A 19838-nucleotide genomic window follows, 5' to 3' on the forward strand; every position below is an offset into this window, starting at 1 on the left:
TTAATAGGATCTGACTTTATATCATGAAATTATTCGATGGAGGCCTGTTTTTTTTAAGATTTTATTTATTTATTTGACAGACAGAGATCACAAGTAGGCAGAGAGGCAGGCAGAGAGAGAGAGGGAAGCAGGCTCCCCACTGAACAGAGAGCCCGATGCGGGACTCGATCCCAGGACCCTGAGATCATGACCTGAGCCGAAGGCAGCAGCTTAACCCACTGAGCCACCCAGGCGCCCCGATGGAGGCCTGTTTTATCTGTGAATTTTATCACCTGTACCTCAGAGTATGAACTCAGATGTCTTTATTTGCATTATTATTTTTTTCAAGTAAACTCTATGCCCAATGTGGGGCTCAGATTCACAACCCTGAGATCAAGAGTCCCATAGTCTACTTACTGAGCCAACCAGGTGCCCCTTCCACGTCTTTTTTATTTTACTTTATTTTTAAAGATATTTATTTATTTATTTATTTATTATTTATTTTAGAGAGCGTGGGGGGTGGATCAGAAGGAGAAGGACAGGCTGACTCCACTCAGAGCCCGACGTGGGGCTCGATTGCATGGCCCCAAAGTCATGACCTGAGTCGAAAACAAGAGTCAGACACTTAACCGACTAAGCCCCGCCAGGCAGCTCTCATGACAAAATGATACTCAGCCTGTCCAGGGATACAAGATGTAATGTAGTTTTTAAAAATACTTTTATTATCTTTTGAAAATATAATGCCTAATACATAAAAAAGAATATATCATATTTCATTGAGTCTCTTAGACCTTTATTTTATATACCAAGAGTGAAGTGAAAATGCAGCCACGTCCACGAATCCATAATGCTTTCTTCTCTCATCTCTTTTATGAGGCATCCCAGCATTGGAGATGTTAAAATAAAAACAACAGTGTACCTTAGGAACTGTTAAGTACGGTACACAGCATACTTAGTAAGTTATAAAACAAAACGTAATAAGCATTCACAAACACCCTCAGACCCAGTCACTCCAAGAACTGGCCCGTGAGTTACAATTCGTACTCCCTCCCATAGCCTGCACAGGTGGGCAGTCCTCCTGAGTTGAGGGTTCATTATTGCTTTGCCTTTTTTTTTTTTTTTTAAGATTTTATTTATTTGTCAGAGAGAGAGGAGAGCGAGCGAGCACAGGCAGACAGAATGGCAGGCAGAGGCAGAGGGAGAAGCAGGCTCCCCGCCAAGCAAGGAGCCCGATGTGGGACTCGATCCCAGGATGCTGGGATCATGACCTGAGCCCAAGGCAGCTGCTTAACCAACTGAGCCACCCAGGCGCCCCTGCTTTGCCTTTTAAACATATTTCAGTTCTCCTTCCTAGTAAACTCTGAATTCTGGAAGGTAGAGGCCGAGGCCATTCATGTTCTCCACAACGGTTGTCTTCAGAGCTTGACAAGGAGCCTGGCCCAGGAAATTTTGGTGAACTCTTATTGACAAACTGTTTAAGCAGATTTGTCGGAGGCACATCCAAATTGTCTCTCCCCTTTCAAGGTGTGGTTTAAATATCATTTCCTCTGGGAAATCTCTGACAGCCTGAACTGGAAATGATCTTACCTCCCTTTTGAACTCTCTCAGGGGCTTATCTCTATTCCCCGTACTGTGGACATAACCCCCTTCTCCTTTCAGTGATGGCTGTTTACACACCCCCGTCTTCCTGTTACACTGGCCATAGCAGATTCCCTAAGAGCCAGGTTAACAACCTTTTAAAACAAAAGTATTTAAGAGGGTCACCTGGGTGGCTCAGTCAGTTGGGTGGCTGACTCTTGGTTTCAGCTCGCGTCACGGTCTCAGGGTTGTGGGGCTGGGCCCGGAGTTGGGCTCTGCTTTCCACTTGGTGGGGAGTCAGCTTGGAATTCTCTCCCTCCCTCACTCTCTGCCCCTACCTCCTGCACGTGTGTGTGTGCCTGTGCACATGTGCACACTTTCTCATAAATAAATGAATCTTTTTAAAAAAGTATTTAAGACACATCTGCATTTTCTTTTGCATTATTTCCCTAGTTTTCTCTTGGATTTACTTATTCCCTTACTGATTTATAAGAGCTTCTTATGCACTCTAAAAATTAGACATTTTTCTTAGGTTGATGATATGCAAATATTTACCTAGTATTTCAGTGAAATTTTGGATTTGCTTTACTCTTTCAGCCATCTTCAATTTTAGTATCATTTTATTTATCAATCATTTCTTTATAGTTCCTGAGCTTTTTGCTTTTATACTCAGATAATGCATTTCTACCTCTGAGATGACAACATTTTGTTTTTTCCTTTTTAAAATATATTTTTTAAAATAAGTGCCAGTAAGGCTGGGATCTTAAAGGAACCTTCCTACTTTGGCACAAACATTTATTCATTCCTGTGTTTAACCAACGCATTTATTCAGCCTCTATGGTATACGGAGGTGAAGAAGACTAGAAAACGTTCCTGTGAAGTGCCAGGAGACGCCAGCGACCTGATGTGCATTTCCAAGAGATCCCTCCAGCTGATCTGAGAGAAGAGATTTCGGGGGGCGAGAAGGAAAGCGAAGAGAGAGGAAAAAACCATGCCTGCTTGGAGTCGACCCAGAATTTGGTTAGCCGATCCAAGGCTCAAATTTCCAAGTTAGAGCTTGGAAAGAGACTTCTCCAAATTAGAAGTAGAGCCCGTTTGCTGCTGCTGAAATGCTGGAGATCTCAGGCTTCTAGATTAAATGCTAGTTTGAACCTAGAGCAGAGAGGGACTTTGTGTGGGGACCGTTCAAAGGAAAGCTGGACAGGTGGCAGCCTTGCTCACTTGGCACCAGCAAGTAGAGCTGTGCTCACTGGTGATGGATGGCTTCACATTGTTCCCACACGGCACTGTGAGGCGGGGGCGGCGGGTGGCATGGCCCCTGGGGAGCTCAGAGAAGTCTCTGGGCTTTTCTTGCACTTTGTCTTCCCCTTAGTATTCCAGCCAAGGTGTTAACTCTGTTCAAGCCATCTTTCCGCCTAGAAATCTCACTATTGTTACGTATGCTCTTGATCACACTGCTAGTGTTTATATTTTTATGCATTTTAAACTCAAAAGCGTCTGAGTTTTCAGTGAAAATGAGACAATTAGAGTAGTTTGCAAAGCACGGTAAAGGTATTTTTTAAGGACTAAAAGAATTAGGACTACAAGCAGGTTATTCTTACAAGCCTCCCTTTCTCAAAAGTCCATGAATATTTTCTTTTTTTTTTTGTTCCATCCGTGCTTTATTTTTTTGCTCTTTATTTTATAAATGATTCTTCCCCTTGACTCTCCAATCTCAGGAGACAACAGTCTTTCTCTTGAAAATACAGAGAGTGAGTCCACCCTATGTGTGTGTTTTCCAAGTGTTGGTTGTCCAAGACATTCTCATGAAAAAGGACTAGTATTGCCAAGTCATTTTTTAATATAAGGAGGTCCATGTTTGGGCATGAAATTAATTTCCCTTATCTCTCCATACAAATAGCCACCCTGGCTTCTTTGATTTATTACCTGGGATGGTTCAGCGGCACTAAAAACAGAGGACGGGAAGACATCACCTTTACGTGGCATCATTAGTCACCGTATTAAAAGCATCGCCCCAAATGGACTCTGCTTCACACAAGCTCCTGCCCGTGTCACGAGAGCACCTTGTTCTCGTCCTGTGTGCTCCAGACATCGGGCCCATCCCCGGCCTCCAGTTCTTCATTTCTTAGTAAATTGCCCCCACCCGAAAAGCTTTCCTGTGTTACCTCCCAGACATAGTGTAAGGGAACTTTCTAAATTGCACCCTGATTGAAGATGAAGTACCAGCTAGGAGAAAATGCATTAAAATCACACCTCCAACCGAGGACTTGTACATAGAATATGCAAAGAATTCACAAAACTCTATAATAAAAAAATTTTTTTTAATGGACAACGGGCAAACAGAAATTTCACCAAAAAAGATATACAGAAGGCATGAAAAATTGTCCAGCATCCTTAGAATGTAGTGAGATGTAAATTCTAACCACCTGTTACAGTGGCTAAAATAGAAAAATGCTGATAATACCAAGTGCTGACAAGGATGTGGAACAAACTTGCATGCTTTGCCGATGGAATGCAAGAGGGGCTAGCCATCTGAGAAACAGCTGGGTCAGCTTCTTAAAAAATACACACACACACGCACACATGCACATAAAATGCACACAGTTTCTGTGTGACCCAGCACTTATACTCCTGCGCATTCATCCTAGGGAAAAGAAGACATATGTTTATAGAAGAACCTCATCGTGGACGTTCATAGAAGCTTTATCTACAGGAGCCCCTCGCTGAGGTCTCCCTCAGTGTTTTCCAGCGGCTGAATGGCAGTAGGATACCTCCGCGCCGTAGACTAAGAATCCCTAACAGCAAGCAGGGAACTACGAATGTACCCAGCGGCTTGGAATAATCTCTGAGATATTCTTTTGCATAAAAGAAGCCAGTCTCAAAGGTTACATACTAGATGATTTCATTTGTGTGGCATTCTTGAAAACCTGGAACGGCAGTGACGGAGAATAGCTCCATGTTTGCCAGGAGTTAGGGATGGAAGGTCACACTAGGAAGGGAACTTGTAGGGGGGTTTGGGGGTCATGGAGCTGCTCCATACCCTGATCGTGGTAGTGCTTATGTGAATTTATAGGTGTGTTAAAATTCACAGTTCTGAATGCCCTCCATATCTGAAAAGTAAATTTTACTGTGCGTTAGATTTAAAAAATGATCCTAATTAACCTAAGTCCAACTTCTGCACAAGATCTACTCATCACAGCCTCTCCCTTGTGGTTCGCCCAGCTCCTTCTTGGCATTTTGGCCCCTTTTGTGAGGTCACGTTTGTGTTTCCACCTGTAGGCACGCTCATTTCTCTGCCCAGAACCCACTCCGTACCCCCCCCCACACTTTTCTGTGCACCACCCCCCAACTGATAGGCATCCTTCGCTGCTCAGGTGTTGGGATACTGGCACCTGCCCTAGGTCAGCTGTCTCTGCACCCCAGCCGTGGACATTGGTAGCCCCTCCCTAGTGCTCTTGGCACCACCCTGGATGTCCGCTTCCTGATCTGCCTGGCACCCTCCGTTGTCGTAAGGTCAGGGAGAGCTGACTTCACCACTCACTTCCCAGCCCTGCCAGAAAGGCCATGAGGAGTTCAGTAAGTGAACCAGCGAGGGGAAGAAGGAAGTGTGCACGCTGGGCTTGGAGTCAGCCTTTGTTTGGTTGTACCGTTGCCTTCTTTTCCTGGCTGCTCCTGTCTCTGACCCCCTCGCTGAAATTCCTTACCTCCCCTTGCCCTTTCAGCAGGGGGATCCTCTTTTCTGGCTTCCCCAAAACTGCTTGTTAAAAAGCAATAAATCACAACTTTAAAGTCCTTTATAGTCTTTTTTTCCTTTGAGCAAACATAAAATTATGCGGCAAAATCATGACTGTGGAGAGGTTTTCTTGCTTTTTCTTGTGAGATTAGATGGATTTTATAGTGTACCATGAAAAGTCATTTAGTGGTAAAGTCCTTATTATGGATACATTTTTACATATCTACTGAGCCCCGTCTTCCAAATTCTTCCAAATTCCCTTGGGGGAGAAAACAGACTTTCTGGAAAAAAAAAATCAGCTTCTATTCTGGAATCCATAGCAATAGTAATAATAATAATAATAGCTCTTATACGGGGCTTACTGAAGGCCAGACTCTGTCTTAAAAGCACTTTCTGCAGGAGGTGCCTGGGTGGCACAGTTGGTTAAGCATCTGACTCTTGGTCCTGGTGCAGGTCGTGACCTCAGGGTCATGAGATCGAGCCCTACGTAGGGTCCGTACTTCACGCAGCATCAGCATGAGATTTTTCTCTCTGCCCTTCCAGCTCATTCTCTCTCTCTCAAATAAATAATGTTTGTTTGTTTGTTTGTTTGTTTGTTTTTTAGCAGCACTTTCTGTGTATAATTTGCTTCCCACAAAGTCACTAAGAGATGGTGCTGCCGTTACTTCTACTTCACAGCTGAGAAAACAGCAGCATGCTTAGATCAAGGTCAGGAGTAGAGTTAGCATTTGAACCTAGGCCGTCTGTCTCCACCTTCCAAATGGCCATGGATCCGGAGCCATGGTTCTCCTCACCGGGCACACACACTGACCTCTTTGCGCCTCTCCCTGGGAGCGCACTGCATCCTCTGCCTGGAGGGCCATGAAGCTCGAGGGTGGTCCGCCTTCACTTTGCCAGCCCAGGATGATCCCGTAGTTGTGTCTTGATCAGCGTTCTCACGGATGAAGGGAGTAGCTGGAAAAAGGGAAGCTGAGAATGAGGGATCTGCATGGCCCAGCAAAGAAGCAGTACAAACCAACCTCAGATAGTGTTCTAGGACTTCCAGAGTGTTTGTGCCCGAGTGTTCTCCCAAGCTGACCCCCACCCTCACGACGGCCCAGGGCTTTCAACTCCTCTTTACAGGTGAGGAAAGTGAGACCAGGGATGGCGAGTGGCCCTGTATGAGTTCACCATGTCGGTCCCCATGAGGCCAGAAGGCACGCTGCTCCATCTTTCCATTCCCTTCCCCTCCAGTGCTCCTCCCTTCCAGGAGCTTCTTCCATAAGCTTTAGACACAGGTGATGGGATTCCATCTCTTTCCCACATGTATTAGTTTTCTGTTTTTGCAGAACAAATGGCCATAAACTTAGCAGCTTAGAGTGCCCCTTTCTCAGCTCCCAGTCCCATGGGTCCCTAGTCCAGCCACAGAACTGCTGGCTTCTCTGCTCAGAGTTCCAGAAGGGTCCGAGGGTAGAAGGTGTTACCTGGACAGAATTCTTGTCTGGAGATGCTGGGTCCATTCGGGTTGCAGTCCATTCGGGTTGTTGGTAGAATGTGGTTCATTGTGGTTGTAGGACTGAGGTCCTCATTTCCTTGCTGGCTGTCAACCAGTGGCCACTCTGGGCTTCTCGAGGCTGCCCATATTTCTTGCCAGGTGGCCTTCTCTCCCTGATGCCAGCAGTAGTACATCAGAGATTTCTTGTGCTTGGAAAGGCTGACTTTCTCTCTGACTGCTAAATGCTAATATAAACTCCCAAATATAAACCTCCTTTGATTTTTTTTTTAAGGCCTGTTTAGATTATCTCCCTATCCTAAGATTAGCTGATTTGGAACCTTAATTACAGCTGCAAAACCCCGCAAATCAACGTCTTGACCATGGATGGGTCAACTATCTGGGACAAGGGGTAGGAATGTAGGAGATCGTCTTAGCGTTCTGCCCACCACTGGTGCACTGCAACATCGAAGAAGGTAAAGGCAGAGACGGGGGCCGCATTGAAGATATTTATTTTTCTGTCGAAACCACATAAACTCCTTTATGCGTTTAGAGTTTTTTGCCACCACAATGCATTTTATATTCCAGGCCATTGGATCGAAAGCATATTTGCAATCTGTATACATCTTCTGCCTTAAAAGGATTGAAAAAGAAAAAGAATCTTTTTCAAAAGGCCTGAAGAGACCGTTGTTATTGGAACAGCACAGGTGTATAAAAGCAGCTACTTTTAAGTTCATCTTTTATTTATTTTTTTTTAAAGATTTTATTTATTTATTTGTCAGAGAGAGAGAGGGAGAGAGAGCAAGCACAGGCAGACAGAATGGCAGGCAGAGGCAGAGGGAGAAGCAGGCTCCCCGATGAGCAAGGAGCCCGATGTGGGACTCGATCCCAGGACGCTGGGATCATGACCTGAGCCGAAGGCAGCTGCTTAACCAACTGAGCCACCCAGGCGTCCCTTAAGTTCATCTTTTAGAATCTTGTTTCCACCTGTAATTTTTCAGCCCCCGTGGTCCGTCTCCTTGAACTTCCTCGCTCTCTTGCTTGGCTGGTTGATTGCTTCTCAGCTTGGGTGTCTCATCTTAAATATCCACTCTTCATGGACAATCTCAATGGCCTTATCTAGAGTAGACTAGAAAAGACAAGGACGTGAAGTTCTTTCATTAAAGATTCCTCAGTAGTGTCTTTCTATTTCTGGATCTGTGGGTTGTCGGCACCTTATCTCTAATTCCTATGCGACTATAAGCCTTAGGAAGGGGCACCTTCATAGGCCTAGGGCTGAGATGGTCCTCATGCATCAAAAGGTGTGTTTATTTGATGTGTCAGTAGAAGGTATGGTCTGGTACTTGTGCAAAGGTAACTTTAACATTCATATGGAAAGGTTGTTAGAGTCATGAGCCAGGTTAATCATGAGGTCACTGGTAAAGCATTTATTGTTTGGGAAGCACCTGACTGCAGATCACAAAGCTCTTGAAAGGAAGAGAGCCAAATGGTAGAGCCAAAGAAGACCCATTCCCATATGCTTCTTTGAAATACGCAGTGCAGGAGGTGAGTGACGAGTCTCTAGGTCATGGCCGTCTGATGTGTGGATCATGGCTTCCTGCAAATTTTTCATTGCCCCAAGATAGGAGCCTCTTTGTTCCCAGCCCTCCTCTGAACGCCTTCTCCATCTGACTTCTCCTCGGCTTCACCTTCACCTCCAAGCTGTCGGTCGCCCACTTTAGAAGGTGTTTCTCCTTGGGCAGATCAGTCAACCTCTCTGACCTTGTCCTCCTCCTCTGTGGAATGGGTATGGTCACTCCCAGCTTGCAAGGTCATTGGAAGCGTAGACGGGCAGTGAATGCCCGTCCCTGCTACAGACTGAGACGGACCAGTGCTATTTCCCTGATTATTGGACTCTACCGCAGCCCTGCAGATCTGATGTGGAATCGAAATGCTCGTCCGAACAACGATTGGTTTTTGGAAGTTATACAAAAAGAAGGTCATGGTAGATTATAGGATAGCCACCAGTAATATTCTACTTAATTGGTTTTTATCATCATTGCACTAAATAAAGACTACCTAATTTCAAATCAGGAGGTTGCAGTAAATGCATTTCACATGACAACTATCCAGAGCACAGTTTTATCTTTTCTTTTTTTTTTTTTCCCTTTTTCTTTTTCTCTCCTGATGATTCAGAAGGTACTTCAGAGCCATGTGGTATCTCTGGGTTTTCATTTTGAACTCCAGTTAGCGTTTTATTATAGCTGTTGAGAAGCGTTGGTTGCTCTCACGTTCTAGAAAGCAACTTCTGCCTGTTCACCTTGTCCCATTCCTTGATACCCGGTATAAAAACCATTCCTTTCCATAAACACAGAACCCCCCTGCCCCTTCCCCAGTTGCTTGCCTTCTCAGTGCTGAGGACTGCCCTGCACTGGTTTGTGCTGAGAAGTCCAGTCCCATCCCTGGAGCCAAGAACAACCGTCAGTGGGCTTCGAGGAGCTCATTTGCCATCAAGTGCCGTAAGTTGCTCACAATCGGTCAAGCTGTTACCACATTTCCGATGAGACCATTTTAGAGGGCAACAAGACCAGCCTATGTAGACCAATTTACATATCTTTTACCTCTGTCCCTGGAAAAGGACATAGTGGCCGCATTCCCGAGGCAGGTTAACTAGTCACAGTGAATGTGGTGAGGGAGGAATTGAGGTGGCTTTGTTGTATTTATTACGGGCATCGTCTCTATCCTCGGAGCTGCGTTCTGATCTTTGCATCTGTTTTGCCTGCCTTTCCTTCCCTGAGTGTGATTTGGAGAAGTCGGCGCATTGCATGACCCGAGCATTAGAAGACTGTATTTCTGAATTAATCCCTGCAGTGTAGGTCCAGAACACACGGCCAGGAGACCCTGTCCCTGATCAGTTGGGAGAGTTTGGACAGAGGGCGCAGTGTCTCTGCCTACGTCCCGCGTGTCTTCTCCTGTAAAATGGGGCTATTTGCTTCCTATCAGAGGCTTGGGATAAGGGAAGGACATGTCCTGTAGATGCGAAAAAAATTCATGACACCATGCACATGTTTTCAGTGTTATTTTAACTCAGATCAGTATGCAAAATCAAGATGCTGCCATTGCCAAAGTTGTTGGCACCGTTTGTCATATTTCTAGGTGAAGTACGTGAAAGTGATTATAGGTAATAAATATCTTTTTTTTTTTAACTTATCGCAGAGGCAGTTTTTCCACTGTTAATGAGGGTAATTTGACTTGGTTGAAGGATTGCAGTTCTTAAGAATTAATGCAGTAATCCAATTCAAAGATTTAAAGAGATCTAAGATTTTTCACAGGTCGCGTGCTAGTGAATGTGCTCCTATCACATAGCAGCTAATGGACTTGAACGCCAGTCTGTCATTTACTCTGTTCGCTCACGGCACAGCAGCTTTGCCCTTGGTAGTGAGTCTACTTTCCAAGCATTGCAGGTTATTTAGAAGTGTGGTATATTTGTAACACTTTTGAGAGATAGGATCCTATTTCCCATAGCCCCTAATTACTATGAAAACTGGGGTTATCTTTCTTAATTACACGTTTGAATCCTAATCTGCTAAGGTCTGAGGAGTATCAGGCTCACAGGAGCTGCCTTCTCACATTTTTCTTTCTTTCTTTCTTTCTTTTTTTTTTTGTAAGGAGGGCTTTTTCTTGTTTTAATGTATTTTTAAAAACTAATTCACGTATCATTGTATTCATACATATAGGTTAAATCACGTGAATACAAAGGTTATGTGCCTGGTATTCATAACTTTCCATTTTTGATAATGATGTATTATTAACAGCTAACAATATTTTGTAAAGCCTTATTTGTAAAGGATGTTGGAAATGCTCTTATTTCCCGATCCCATTATGTTCCTAAATATTAAAAATCCCATTTTGAAGCAATTAGAAGCATTCACTTTGCTTTCCACGTGTGTTCCGCAGACAGCGTCACCATGATGTGCACACAGGAACCTTTGTTCCTTAATTAGAAAAAGGACTAGAGCTCATTAATTGTGGTTCCAAGTGGTGTCTGCTCGAACACTGAGGCAACAATACATGGAGAGAAGAGACCCAGCCTAAATTTGGAGGCTCTCGGCAGTTCTCAGTACTGTGAAAAGGTAAATAAACAGCAAAGGGTCCTTGTAGGGCTGTCCCCACACCCTGGGCTGTCCTTGAGGCCCTGCTGTCTGCTCATCAGTTTTAAAGCCAAAGAGATTTCTGTTTGCACAGAAGGAGGGAAGGGGAGACGGCGACAACTTGTATAGAAATGTAGACCTTTGCTTCTGTCGAAAGCCTATCATCTGAAGACAAAATCAGGTCAGGAATCTCTTGGGCTTTTTTGATAAGTGAGTGGACCCCATCTAGATGCATTTAGATGTTATTGAAAGTGAGTGGATTGCTGGCAGACATGATAGAAGACAGATAAGTTTTATAGGCCGATTTTCACTGCTGGCTGGAAACACGGACCTTGGGAGAGGAATCGGGAGAGTTTTGAAAACTGAAACTCCCAAACTGAATTGGCAAAGCCTTAGACCCACATCAATCATCAACAAAGAGCCCTAATTTCCACAACAAGAACGGGCATTTCTCCAGCCTCCCGGAAACTTCCTGCATCTAAATGTTCCCAGAATGTCTCACTCAGGCAAATGGTGGACTCCTCTCCTCTGGTCAAGGTGGAGCTTCCAGAGGCAGGGAAGCGAGCAATTTTAGCGGAGCATCTCAGACCCCACCGGAGGTGTCTTCTTGTGGCTTGTCTGGACTTGCGAGGGGAATGCCGAAATAAAGGTTGGGAGGGATAAAGCAAAGTCAGTTTGAAAGCCAGAGAATGGAAAGTAGAGTAGTTAATTTGAGGGTCAGTTTGCTCTTCTTTGGGAAGATTCTGTTCTGTGAGATCCACTCTCTGGAAGGCCAAGAACTCAGGAGCCACTAGGCAAGGCTGTGGTCCTCTCCTGCCACACCTGTCAAACCCTTCCTCCTTCTCCCGTTCTCCTTCCGTCCCTGCCACAGGATAAATTGCCTTATCCCACTAATGCTAATGGAAGATGTTATTAACAAAAGGGAGCACCTTATAAAGGTAGCAGAGATCTGGGAAGCATGGCTCCCTCTCCCCTGTGCTGATCATCAGTGGTATGGGTCAGAACAGGTGAACGTGGAAACAAATATTTTTCCCTAAAACGTTCTGCTGTTTAAAGAGATGTATCTAGCTAGATATATATATATATATATATATATATATATATATATATATATAATTTTTTTCTTTCCCCCACCAGTAATTTTTTCATGTTGTATTTCTCAGAGAAAGCAAAAAAAAAAAAAAAAAATAGATTTTAAAATGTAAAAACCTGTTCTTCAATTGAGTATGCAAAAATCTCATTGCAGTATTTATTCCAAACCTGCTCTCATAATGTTCAGTCAAGGAGAAAACAGCAAAAAACAGTTGTTGATGGACTTAGCACAGAACTGGATTAAATAAGCATTAGTCTACTGAAGCTGATTACAGGAATATGAAAATGCAGTATCTTAATGGTACATATTTTTATGTGGCAGCTCAGTTGCCTTTCATTTTGCAGCTAATATGTCTATTCTTATGAGTCATTTACTTCTTTAATTACCTTTTGCAGGCAAGGCACCATGGTATATTAATGTGAATGATTTTTACTGCCAGTTTATCATACAATGCCCCAGAAGTTGAAAGGCGTAATTGACTTGGAAGAACAGCTCATGAAGGAAACAATATTTAGTTGACAGCTTTCCTTGTACTCTCTGTTGACGTTTATGAGTTTACACTATGCTAAAGGAGTAATAAACACAATTTTCTTTCAATAACAGGAAAGGGTAGCTTCTAAAATACATTTGTGGAAAGCACATTTGTTCATTTCTTGAATAATATGAAAATAACACATTCCTAGTGATAAGACCTCTCAGATTGCCAATTGAATTAAACCTTTGAAGGTGCATTTATAACCTGTCTCGGAGCATTAGGAGATATTAGGGTTCATGTGATTGAATCGATTTAATGAATATTTAAATTATATACAGATTTGGATAAATCATATTTAAATCTAGGTGTTAGAGTGAGACTGCTGAGTCCTGTCCTCCCAATTTCCAGAGGGAGGGAAAGACAGGAAGGGAGCTTGAGAATTGTCTGGAGGGAGATTTTTCTTTCTCCAAAGGGAGGGGAAGTCTGACAGTGTATTTTGGGAAAATCAAAAAGAAGGCACAGTCAGTACAACTCCTTATAAGGAATGGGCTTCGAACAGTTAAAATCAAGACCAAGGAGGGTCTCTGCTCTTCTGGGATCCAGACTGGCACATTGAGTTGACTTGGGCCTTTAGCAAGTGCCCGTTTGTTTTCCCCATCACTTCCACGGTCCCCTGGGCCACCCTGGCTCACTGGCTCTGGGCAGACCCTGGTTTGGCACATCGGTTTAGAGGGAGTTAAACTTTTCACAGTTTTCTGGATTGTTTGCAGTTCAGTCCTGTGCAGCATAATGAAAGTTTTCTAGCCATCTGTTGTTAAGCTGGCGGTGAGCAAGGCCAGTATATCCAAACAAAGTTCTGGCCTGCCGTAAACTGAACCTGTCAGTCTAGCATAGCTTTGCTGACCCCTCTGAGGAATAGGGCACTCGCTGGTACCAGGCACTCGCTGCATAGAGCTTTCAAAGGGGAACTATTTGGGGGTGGGGGTGGGGGCCTGTTTACTTTTCCCTTGGTGTTCCTCTCCCTGGCTTGGACTAGTTTATACTTAATCTTTACGTGGATAAATGGACGCTCGCTCCCCCTGCCCCCTTCTCGGAGCAAGAGGCATTACTTCTTAATAGGGGATTATAAATTTTAGGACCAATGCACAAGTGTCCATAAAAGCCTGTGAGGTGCTGTGATTGGAAAGGGTGTGCTGCGCAGTTATTTTTGCTAGATTGTTTTGTCTTTCCGTGTTTGGGGACAAATAGTCCAGGCACTGCAAGTTCCTATATTTATTACTTACCTTATATAACTAAAAGCGTTTCATAGCTTTAAAGGGGCTTTTTTTTCTTTTTTTGCCCTTTTTCTTCTGCACTTTGTGTTTTACCCTCAGAAGTTAATCCACAGCAGAACTTAGCTGAGCCACCGCCATTTGACAGTGCTCCCAGCTGTCTGTGGTGTTGCCCGCTTCTCTGTTCTCATGTGCAAGGTGCGTCTATTGCTTTTAATTGCCTAGCCTAACTGTAAAATAATTTCATTGTTTCGTGGGGGTTTTTTTTCTGTAGTAAATGTTTAATTCCTGTTTTCTCCTTAGCAGCGTTCCCTTGACTCCATAGGAAATAACTCTATATGTTCAGATTCTTGATACTTATATATGCATGTATATGTGTGTGAGCATATATGTGCACATGTACATATATTACATAAAAACGTGTGTGTATGTGTATATGTGTGTATCTCAACACCTGTCTAAGCCTGCCTCTAACCCTTGTTGGTTTCCTTTTGTTAATGACACCTTGTAGGTGCTGTTGTATTTTTTTTCTTGGTCTTGCTGCAATATATTTCCTGTTAAGAGGGGACTCTGGGGAGCCATTGTCAAACCTCTGTATCCATCTCAATTCATTAAAATATCCAGGGAGAATGGCCACTGTCATTGAATAACTATGTCAGCCACTCCCATGGCTGCCTTAGCCTCTGGATGAGAAGCAGACCACAGTCCCACGCAGTAACAAAGGAAAAAGGCCCCGAAAGGATGCACATGTGTCTTAAGCACCAACGTGAAGGGGTATGGGTTCAACTTTAACTGAAGTCATGGAATCTATAAGGGTCAGGAGTTCCGTACATGGTGGGGAGAGGGTGCAGGAGCAGTAAAGGAATAAACAAGGAGATACAAGGCTTCCCCTTTAAGGGACAGGGAGTATCGCAGTAGTGAAAAATATCCAATTTAAAATTTAAATGAGTGCACTTACTTGGAAATACCATACAGTCATAATCTGTTTGTAAGGTGACTGACATATAAAGTGCTTTTTTGTTTTAAGGTAAAAAAAAAAAAATGTATTCGGGGTAGAGTTTCGGGTGTAAATGTCAGGTGCAACGTAACATGGACTCACTACAAGAGTCAAGCAAATAACCTTGGCATTTAGGACACTGCCTTTTAGAACATGAAATTGTATTTTGTTGTGTGTCTTTTTTTTTTTTTTTTTTTAAGGAGGATTACATTAAGGGGTCACCTATTAGCTGTGTTTTTGCTGTCTTAAACTCAGCCCTTCTGTCTATTAAAATCAAACCACTGTGTAAACATTCCAGTGTTGTTCTTGGTCTCTACAATGGCCACGGGGATCAGGTTTCACCTGCCTGCACATCTTCAAGCAATTAGAGCAATTAGCGTGAAGCCATTTCACATTCAAGGATTCAAGGTCTATGGTGACATTCAAGTCCAGAAGTATGAAAGGGAGAGAGGAAGTGTCCTGGAGCATGGCTACTATTCTATGGCCCTGAGCAGACAATTTTTCTTTTAAAAAATGGGAGCTCTTTAATGATATTATTATGAGGTTTTTAAATGACATATCAAAAGTTGTTTATATCAAAAAAAACCCCAACAGTCATTTAATTATACTAATGAAGGTCTTTATACATGGCAGGTTTTTAAAAAAGACCTTCAGCGTCCCTACGAAGTGGAGGGTAGCTCCTTGCCCTACCGCTGTAGTGACAGCATTGTTTGCAGAGGAAGAATGTCTTAGAATGTATAAGGGAGTGGAATTAGCATTCTCTTTTTTTCATGATAGACCTCTCTGTTTTGGGTAAAGATCATATCTACAGCAACATGGGATACTTAGGAGATTTTTGGGAATATTAGGTACCTTTTTTTTTTTTTTTTTTTTTAAGGTTAGAGAGGAACAGTAGTGACTTTAAGACATGGGCCTAGGGCAGTTTAAAGACCAATAATCAACTTTATTTAGCAAACCAACTCTGTAGGCTTGAGAGAAGGTAAATTTAAGGACAGTCTTAGAATCCAGGAGGGCTTTTGTTTTGTTTTGTTTGCTTGTTCGTGTTTTTTACATTTGTAACTAAGTTACACAGGCATCTTGTTTGCATGAGGCGAACCCTTAAACTGATTACATCATTTTAAATAGGTTAGTACATTTTTAAAATCTACATTGTACAGTTGATTTATTATGCGAAAGGCGGGGAGGGACATTTAAAAAAAGTCTAGGGTGCTGCAGAAGATCTGGCTCTGAAGTCCCAGAAGGTTGTGCAGAATCTGGAGGAACCACAGGCTAAGTCCGAAGGTGAAATTCTATTTCCCTTTAACCTGGTGCTGCCCATTCACGCTGTGTTTGCTAACAAACAGCTCTGGGGACAGACTTGGCGGGAGAGTTACCTTTCCTTTATATGCACTGACTTTGATTCGAATAAGAGGCTTATTTTTAAAAGAAAACAACTGCGTGCCTCCAAGAAAGATGTTGCGGTAATTCCTTTATGGAACTGTGCTAGTGGGCTTCAAAGCTACTAGGTGTTGAGCACTTCTCTGTCTGTAGGACGGAATGCATCTATTTTTGTGACTGAGGCTGGAGCGTCCGTGCTCATTCGGTAACTAGCCATGTCAGGGAACTAGAGTCCTTAGAGCTCTCCAGCCCCATCTCGAACTACTTAGAGCCCTTCTGTGGAGAGCTGCTCTTCCTGACCGCCTACTTGCATGGCGGCCAGGCTATGTGTCTTTTGAAACTGCATTGCAGAGCAGATGCAGGGATGCTAGTATAATGCAGCCTGCTGGACCCTGAGCAAGGTAAGGGTCTGCCTTTCCCCCCTGCCTTTCGGAAATAGATTGCTAGAAAACCATTTGCAGCGTTTATAACTGGACCAGCTGAGTTAGACAGCAACATCTGAACTGGATACTCCACCCCTCCTAAAAGTGGGGAGGCAGGCATGGAAGCGCTGTGGGGCTCAGAAGGGAGGTGAGGCAGTAAACCAGATCTTTCCCATTTTTTTTTTCCTCCTAGCCTAGTCCTCTATTTCTATGATCTGCCTTTTGAACTGTTTTTGTGGCTGATCAGTTCCACCTAATATGTCTCTTGATTTCTGCTATTGTAATACTCGGGCGACATGCTGTTCTCTTCATTTTTATAAGCTTTAGATGCTTCTGCCTGTCATATTCTGGCGGTTTATCTTCAGCGTCTGGATTTGCTTTCAGACTTGAATGTCTATCAAGCTGCCGTTGCTTTGAATGTGAGATCAAAAGAAGATGAATTCCAGTAAAAAATTTCCTTCCATGAAGAAAAGATTGGGGCCTATGTAAACATCCCACTGACAGTTCCCAATGAGTTATTTTAGCCGAGTATTAGCACCTGCATGACAGACAGTCCAGCATTCCATGCTAAATAACAAATCAGTTGCTTCCGTGGCAGACGAACATTGCCACAACAGCAATACATTTTCAGAAGGAATCTTTTTCTTCCTCCTCCCCTTCCCCCTGTTTCTTTTTTTATTGAATATGGCTGTTCAGCTCCTCATCTTATTTTTCAAGCTGACTTGTTCTGCCTTTAGCAGTTTACTTTTCTTTACAGTGTCTGTCAAGTTACCCGGGTGACGGAAGACAGGACTTTGATAATTAGTTTGGGGCGGGTTAAGGAGTGTTCCAGTAGACAAGCTAGGCATCTGGAGATAAACAGGTAGTTTGGTTGATTGCAGAGAAGGAAAATGGAAAGGAAAAGCAGCAAAAGCAAGATCAAGGGCATATCCCGGGAATGCGGGACGATATGTTCTTTAAAAATACATGTGACAAATTCCTCTAAAGTCTGCAGAATCTGGATTTTCTTTCTTTCTTCCCTTTTTTTTTTTTTTTTTTAAAGCATCCTGCCTATGTAAATGTCACCACAAAAATATCTCAAGAGCAGGTTTCCCGAAACCCTGTCGGTGTGTATTTGATTGCGAGAATGAGCCATTTGGCGAGGGCTCGGTCTGGCCAGGACACACTTCTGATGCTGTGTCGCTGCTTGCAGACCTGGAGTGATTTAGATACGGGGAGCATTAATAGATTTCCTTAAGTGCTAAATGCAACTTTGAAAATTACCTGCAAGCTCCAACTGATCTTTCAACTTTGAAAGTGAAGAATTACTTGAGGAATTCTTGTGGTTTCTTTGTCATTTAGTGAGAGCCCAGCCAGCTACTGTGGAGGCAAGCGTCCCTGAGGTTGCCTACAAAGGGCAATGTTCCAGTGTGTTTTCTCCTCGAGTGTGCTTCAGCCGCACAGCACTTCCTGTTTATTCAAACATCTTTTTTACCACTCGGCAACCCCCGCTTCACAGAAACAGCCAGAACCCATCTACAGCAAGAAGACGGAAATCCAAAGGCAGACAGTGCGAGCTCACTCCGTCAAACTCTTCATTTTCTCTGTAAGTGTCCAGAGAAAAAAAAAAAAAAAAAGGAACATTTTTGCGGGGTTAAACTTTTAAACTAGGGATCCGCTCCTGCGCAGATGATCTCTGAAGGGCAAAATAAGATGATCCAACTTGTTTACTGCTTTCTTTCCACCGTCCCCCCTCCCCTCCTCTCTCCATCAAAGGCGGTTTTCTTTTTAGAGATTTGAGAAGACCGGTTGGTTCTAACTCCTTGTTAATTCACTCTTGCTTTCGGACGGGTCTTGGGATACGAGCTGCGAAGTAGGCAGCCGAGGGTCCTCAGGACAGTTTTATACGCTTGAATGTAGTTCAGAGCCCTCTCTGCTTATTTGGGACTTTGTTTTGTGTTGCCTTCTTTTTCTTCCTGTTATCACCAGTGGTGAGAGGGTGCAGGGATGGTGCCTTTTGTAATTCTGCCTCTGTGGAATTGTCCTCTGATGTTTGCATCATGACACCGTCATCACTTGTGAATCGGTCTTGATAATATTTGTACCAATTTCATGCCAATAAAAGTCAGACTGCTGAAACAAGCACGGTCATTATCTCATTCATATTACTATTGTTTAAACGGAGTGGGCTGCGAAAGGAAAGAGAAATCCCGCCTCACTTTCCGCGATGGTTGTTAACTTTGATGTTGGAAAGCTCTTTTCAAAATTCTCATTGTGGGTAATTAGTATGGTTGGGAAAGCCCTTGGACCTGGGCTGCTGCTTCCCTCTGTGTCGAAGAGCGGATGGGATTGCTCTCTGAGTCCTTTCTGGTGAAATGAGTTTCTTAACACATGGTTTGACATTTTTTTTCAAGGGTTCCACCTTTTCCTGTCTGATGCCGTCGCCCCTTTGTGCCTCCTCCTCCACCTCCCGCTGCACCCCTCCCCCAACCCTGACCCCCAACTTCACTGTAATTGGTAAGCCAGGTGCTAATTTTTTTTTTTAACTGTGTACTGGTCAGGGAATAGACAGGAAATGGAAAATTAGCTCTTTTGATCTTAAGAGAATTGTTATTACTCTGAACCTTGTTTGTTAGTCCCCAGACTAAATATCCTTAAATTTTTCTGTCTAAAACAGCATCTGTTAGAATAGAGAAAGAAATAAGCTCTGTAGTTGTCCGGACCTCTGATGGAAGAAATAGTTAAACAAAATAAATAAGTGCACGCGTGTGTTGCTATTGCTATGCTAGCTTTTTCAACGTTCAGAAGTTGTTCTACTTTGCAGGGAAAAAAATTATGTTTGCGACTGCCTTAAGGACAATTTGTTTAACAGTAGGAGTAATTGCAGGGAAAATGGAAAGAGTGACTGAAGGTATTTACTCAGATGTTAGTGTAGGTGTGGGGGCCGAAAACTCAGTGTGGGAACAGTGGGCTGCTTTTCTTGGTATCTCAGTCTATTTGATGACCATCAAATTTCCCAGCTCGCTGGTTTTGTTTTTTCTGGATGGCATGTTTGATTATTTATCAGAAGGGGAAGGGAGTAGCTGAAGCAAATAAACATGTGACCAAGTTCTGTTTTGTTTTCCACTCAGAAAGCCATGCCCTTTAACAGATATACAGAAAATAATAAATGCATTGTTTTATGATAAAAGGAAATTATATGTGCCTTTTTTTTTTTTTTTTTTTTTTTTTTTTTGGTAAAAGGCGAGTGAGTTAACCCTTGAGACTCAGGAACCTTTTTGACTTCTGCGAATTTGCCAGACTTTTTTTTCCCAAGGATTAATCTATTGCGGT

General features: G+C 43.3%; 1 protein-coding gene across 11 annotated transcripts in view; it reads left to right on the forward strand.

Annotated features, from left to right (window-relative positions):
- FOXP1 (forkhead box P1) overlaps window positions 1–19838 on the forward strand; it is a 586984-nt gene that overhangs the window by 395886 nt on the left and 171260 nt on the right. For 2 of the 11 annotated variants that reach the window (XM_047746892.1, XM_047746872.1), the window contains exons 1-2: window positions 16380–16505; window positions 17868–18111. The exons of 5 other annotated variants lie outside the window; for them this stretch is intronic. In XM_047746892.1, the coding sequence (XP_047602848.1) occupies window positions 17926–18111 (186 nt within the window). In that variant the 5' untranslated portion in view covers window positions 16380–16505; window positions 17868–17925. Of the gene's footprint in view, window positions 1–16372; window positions 16506–17867; window positions 18112–19838 lie in introns of those variants that run through there. 4 more of the 11 variants (XM_047746862.1, XM_047746885.1, XM_047746878.1 and 1 more) reach the window with 3 other exon arrangements.

Source organism: Lutra lutra, chromosome 1, assembly GCF_902655055.1.
Source record: "Lutra lutra chromosome 1, mLutLut1.2, whole genome shotgun sequence".
NCBI lineage: Eukaryota > Metazoa > Chordata > Mammalia > Carnivora > Mustelidae > Lutra > Lutra lutra.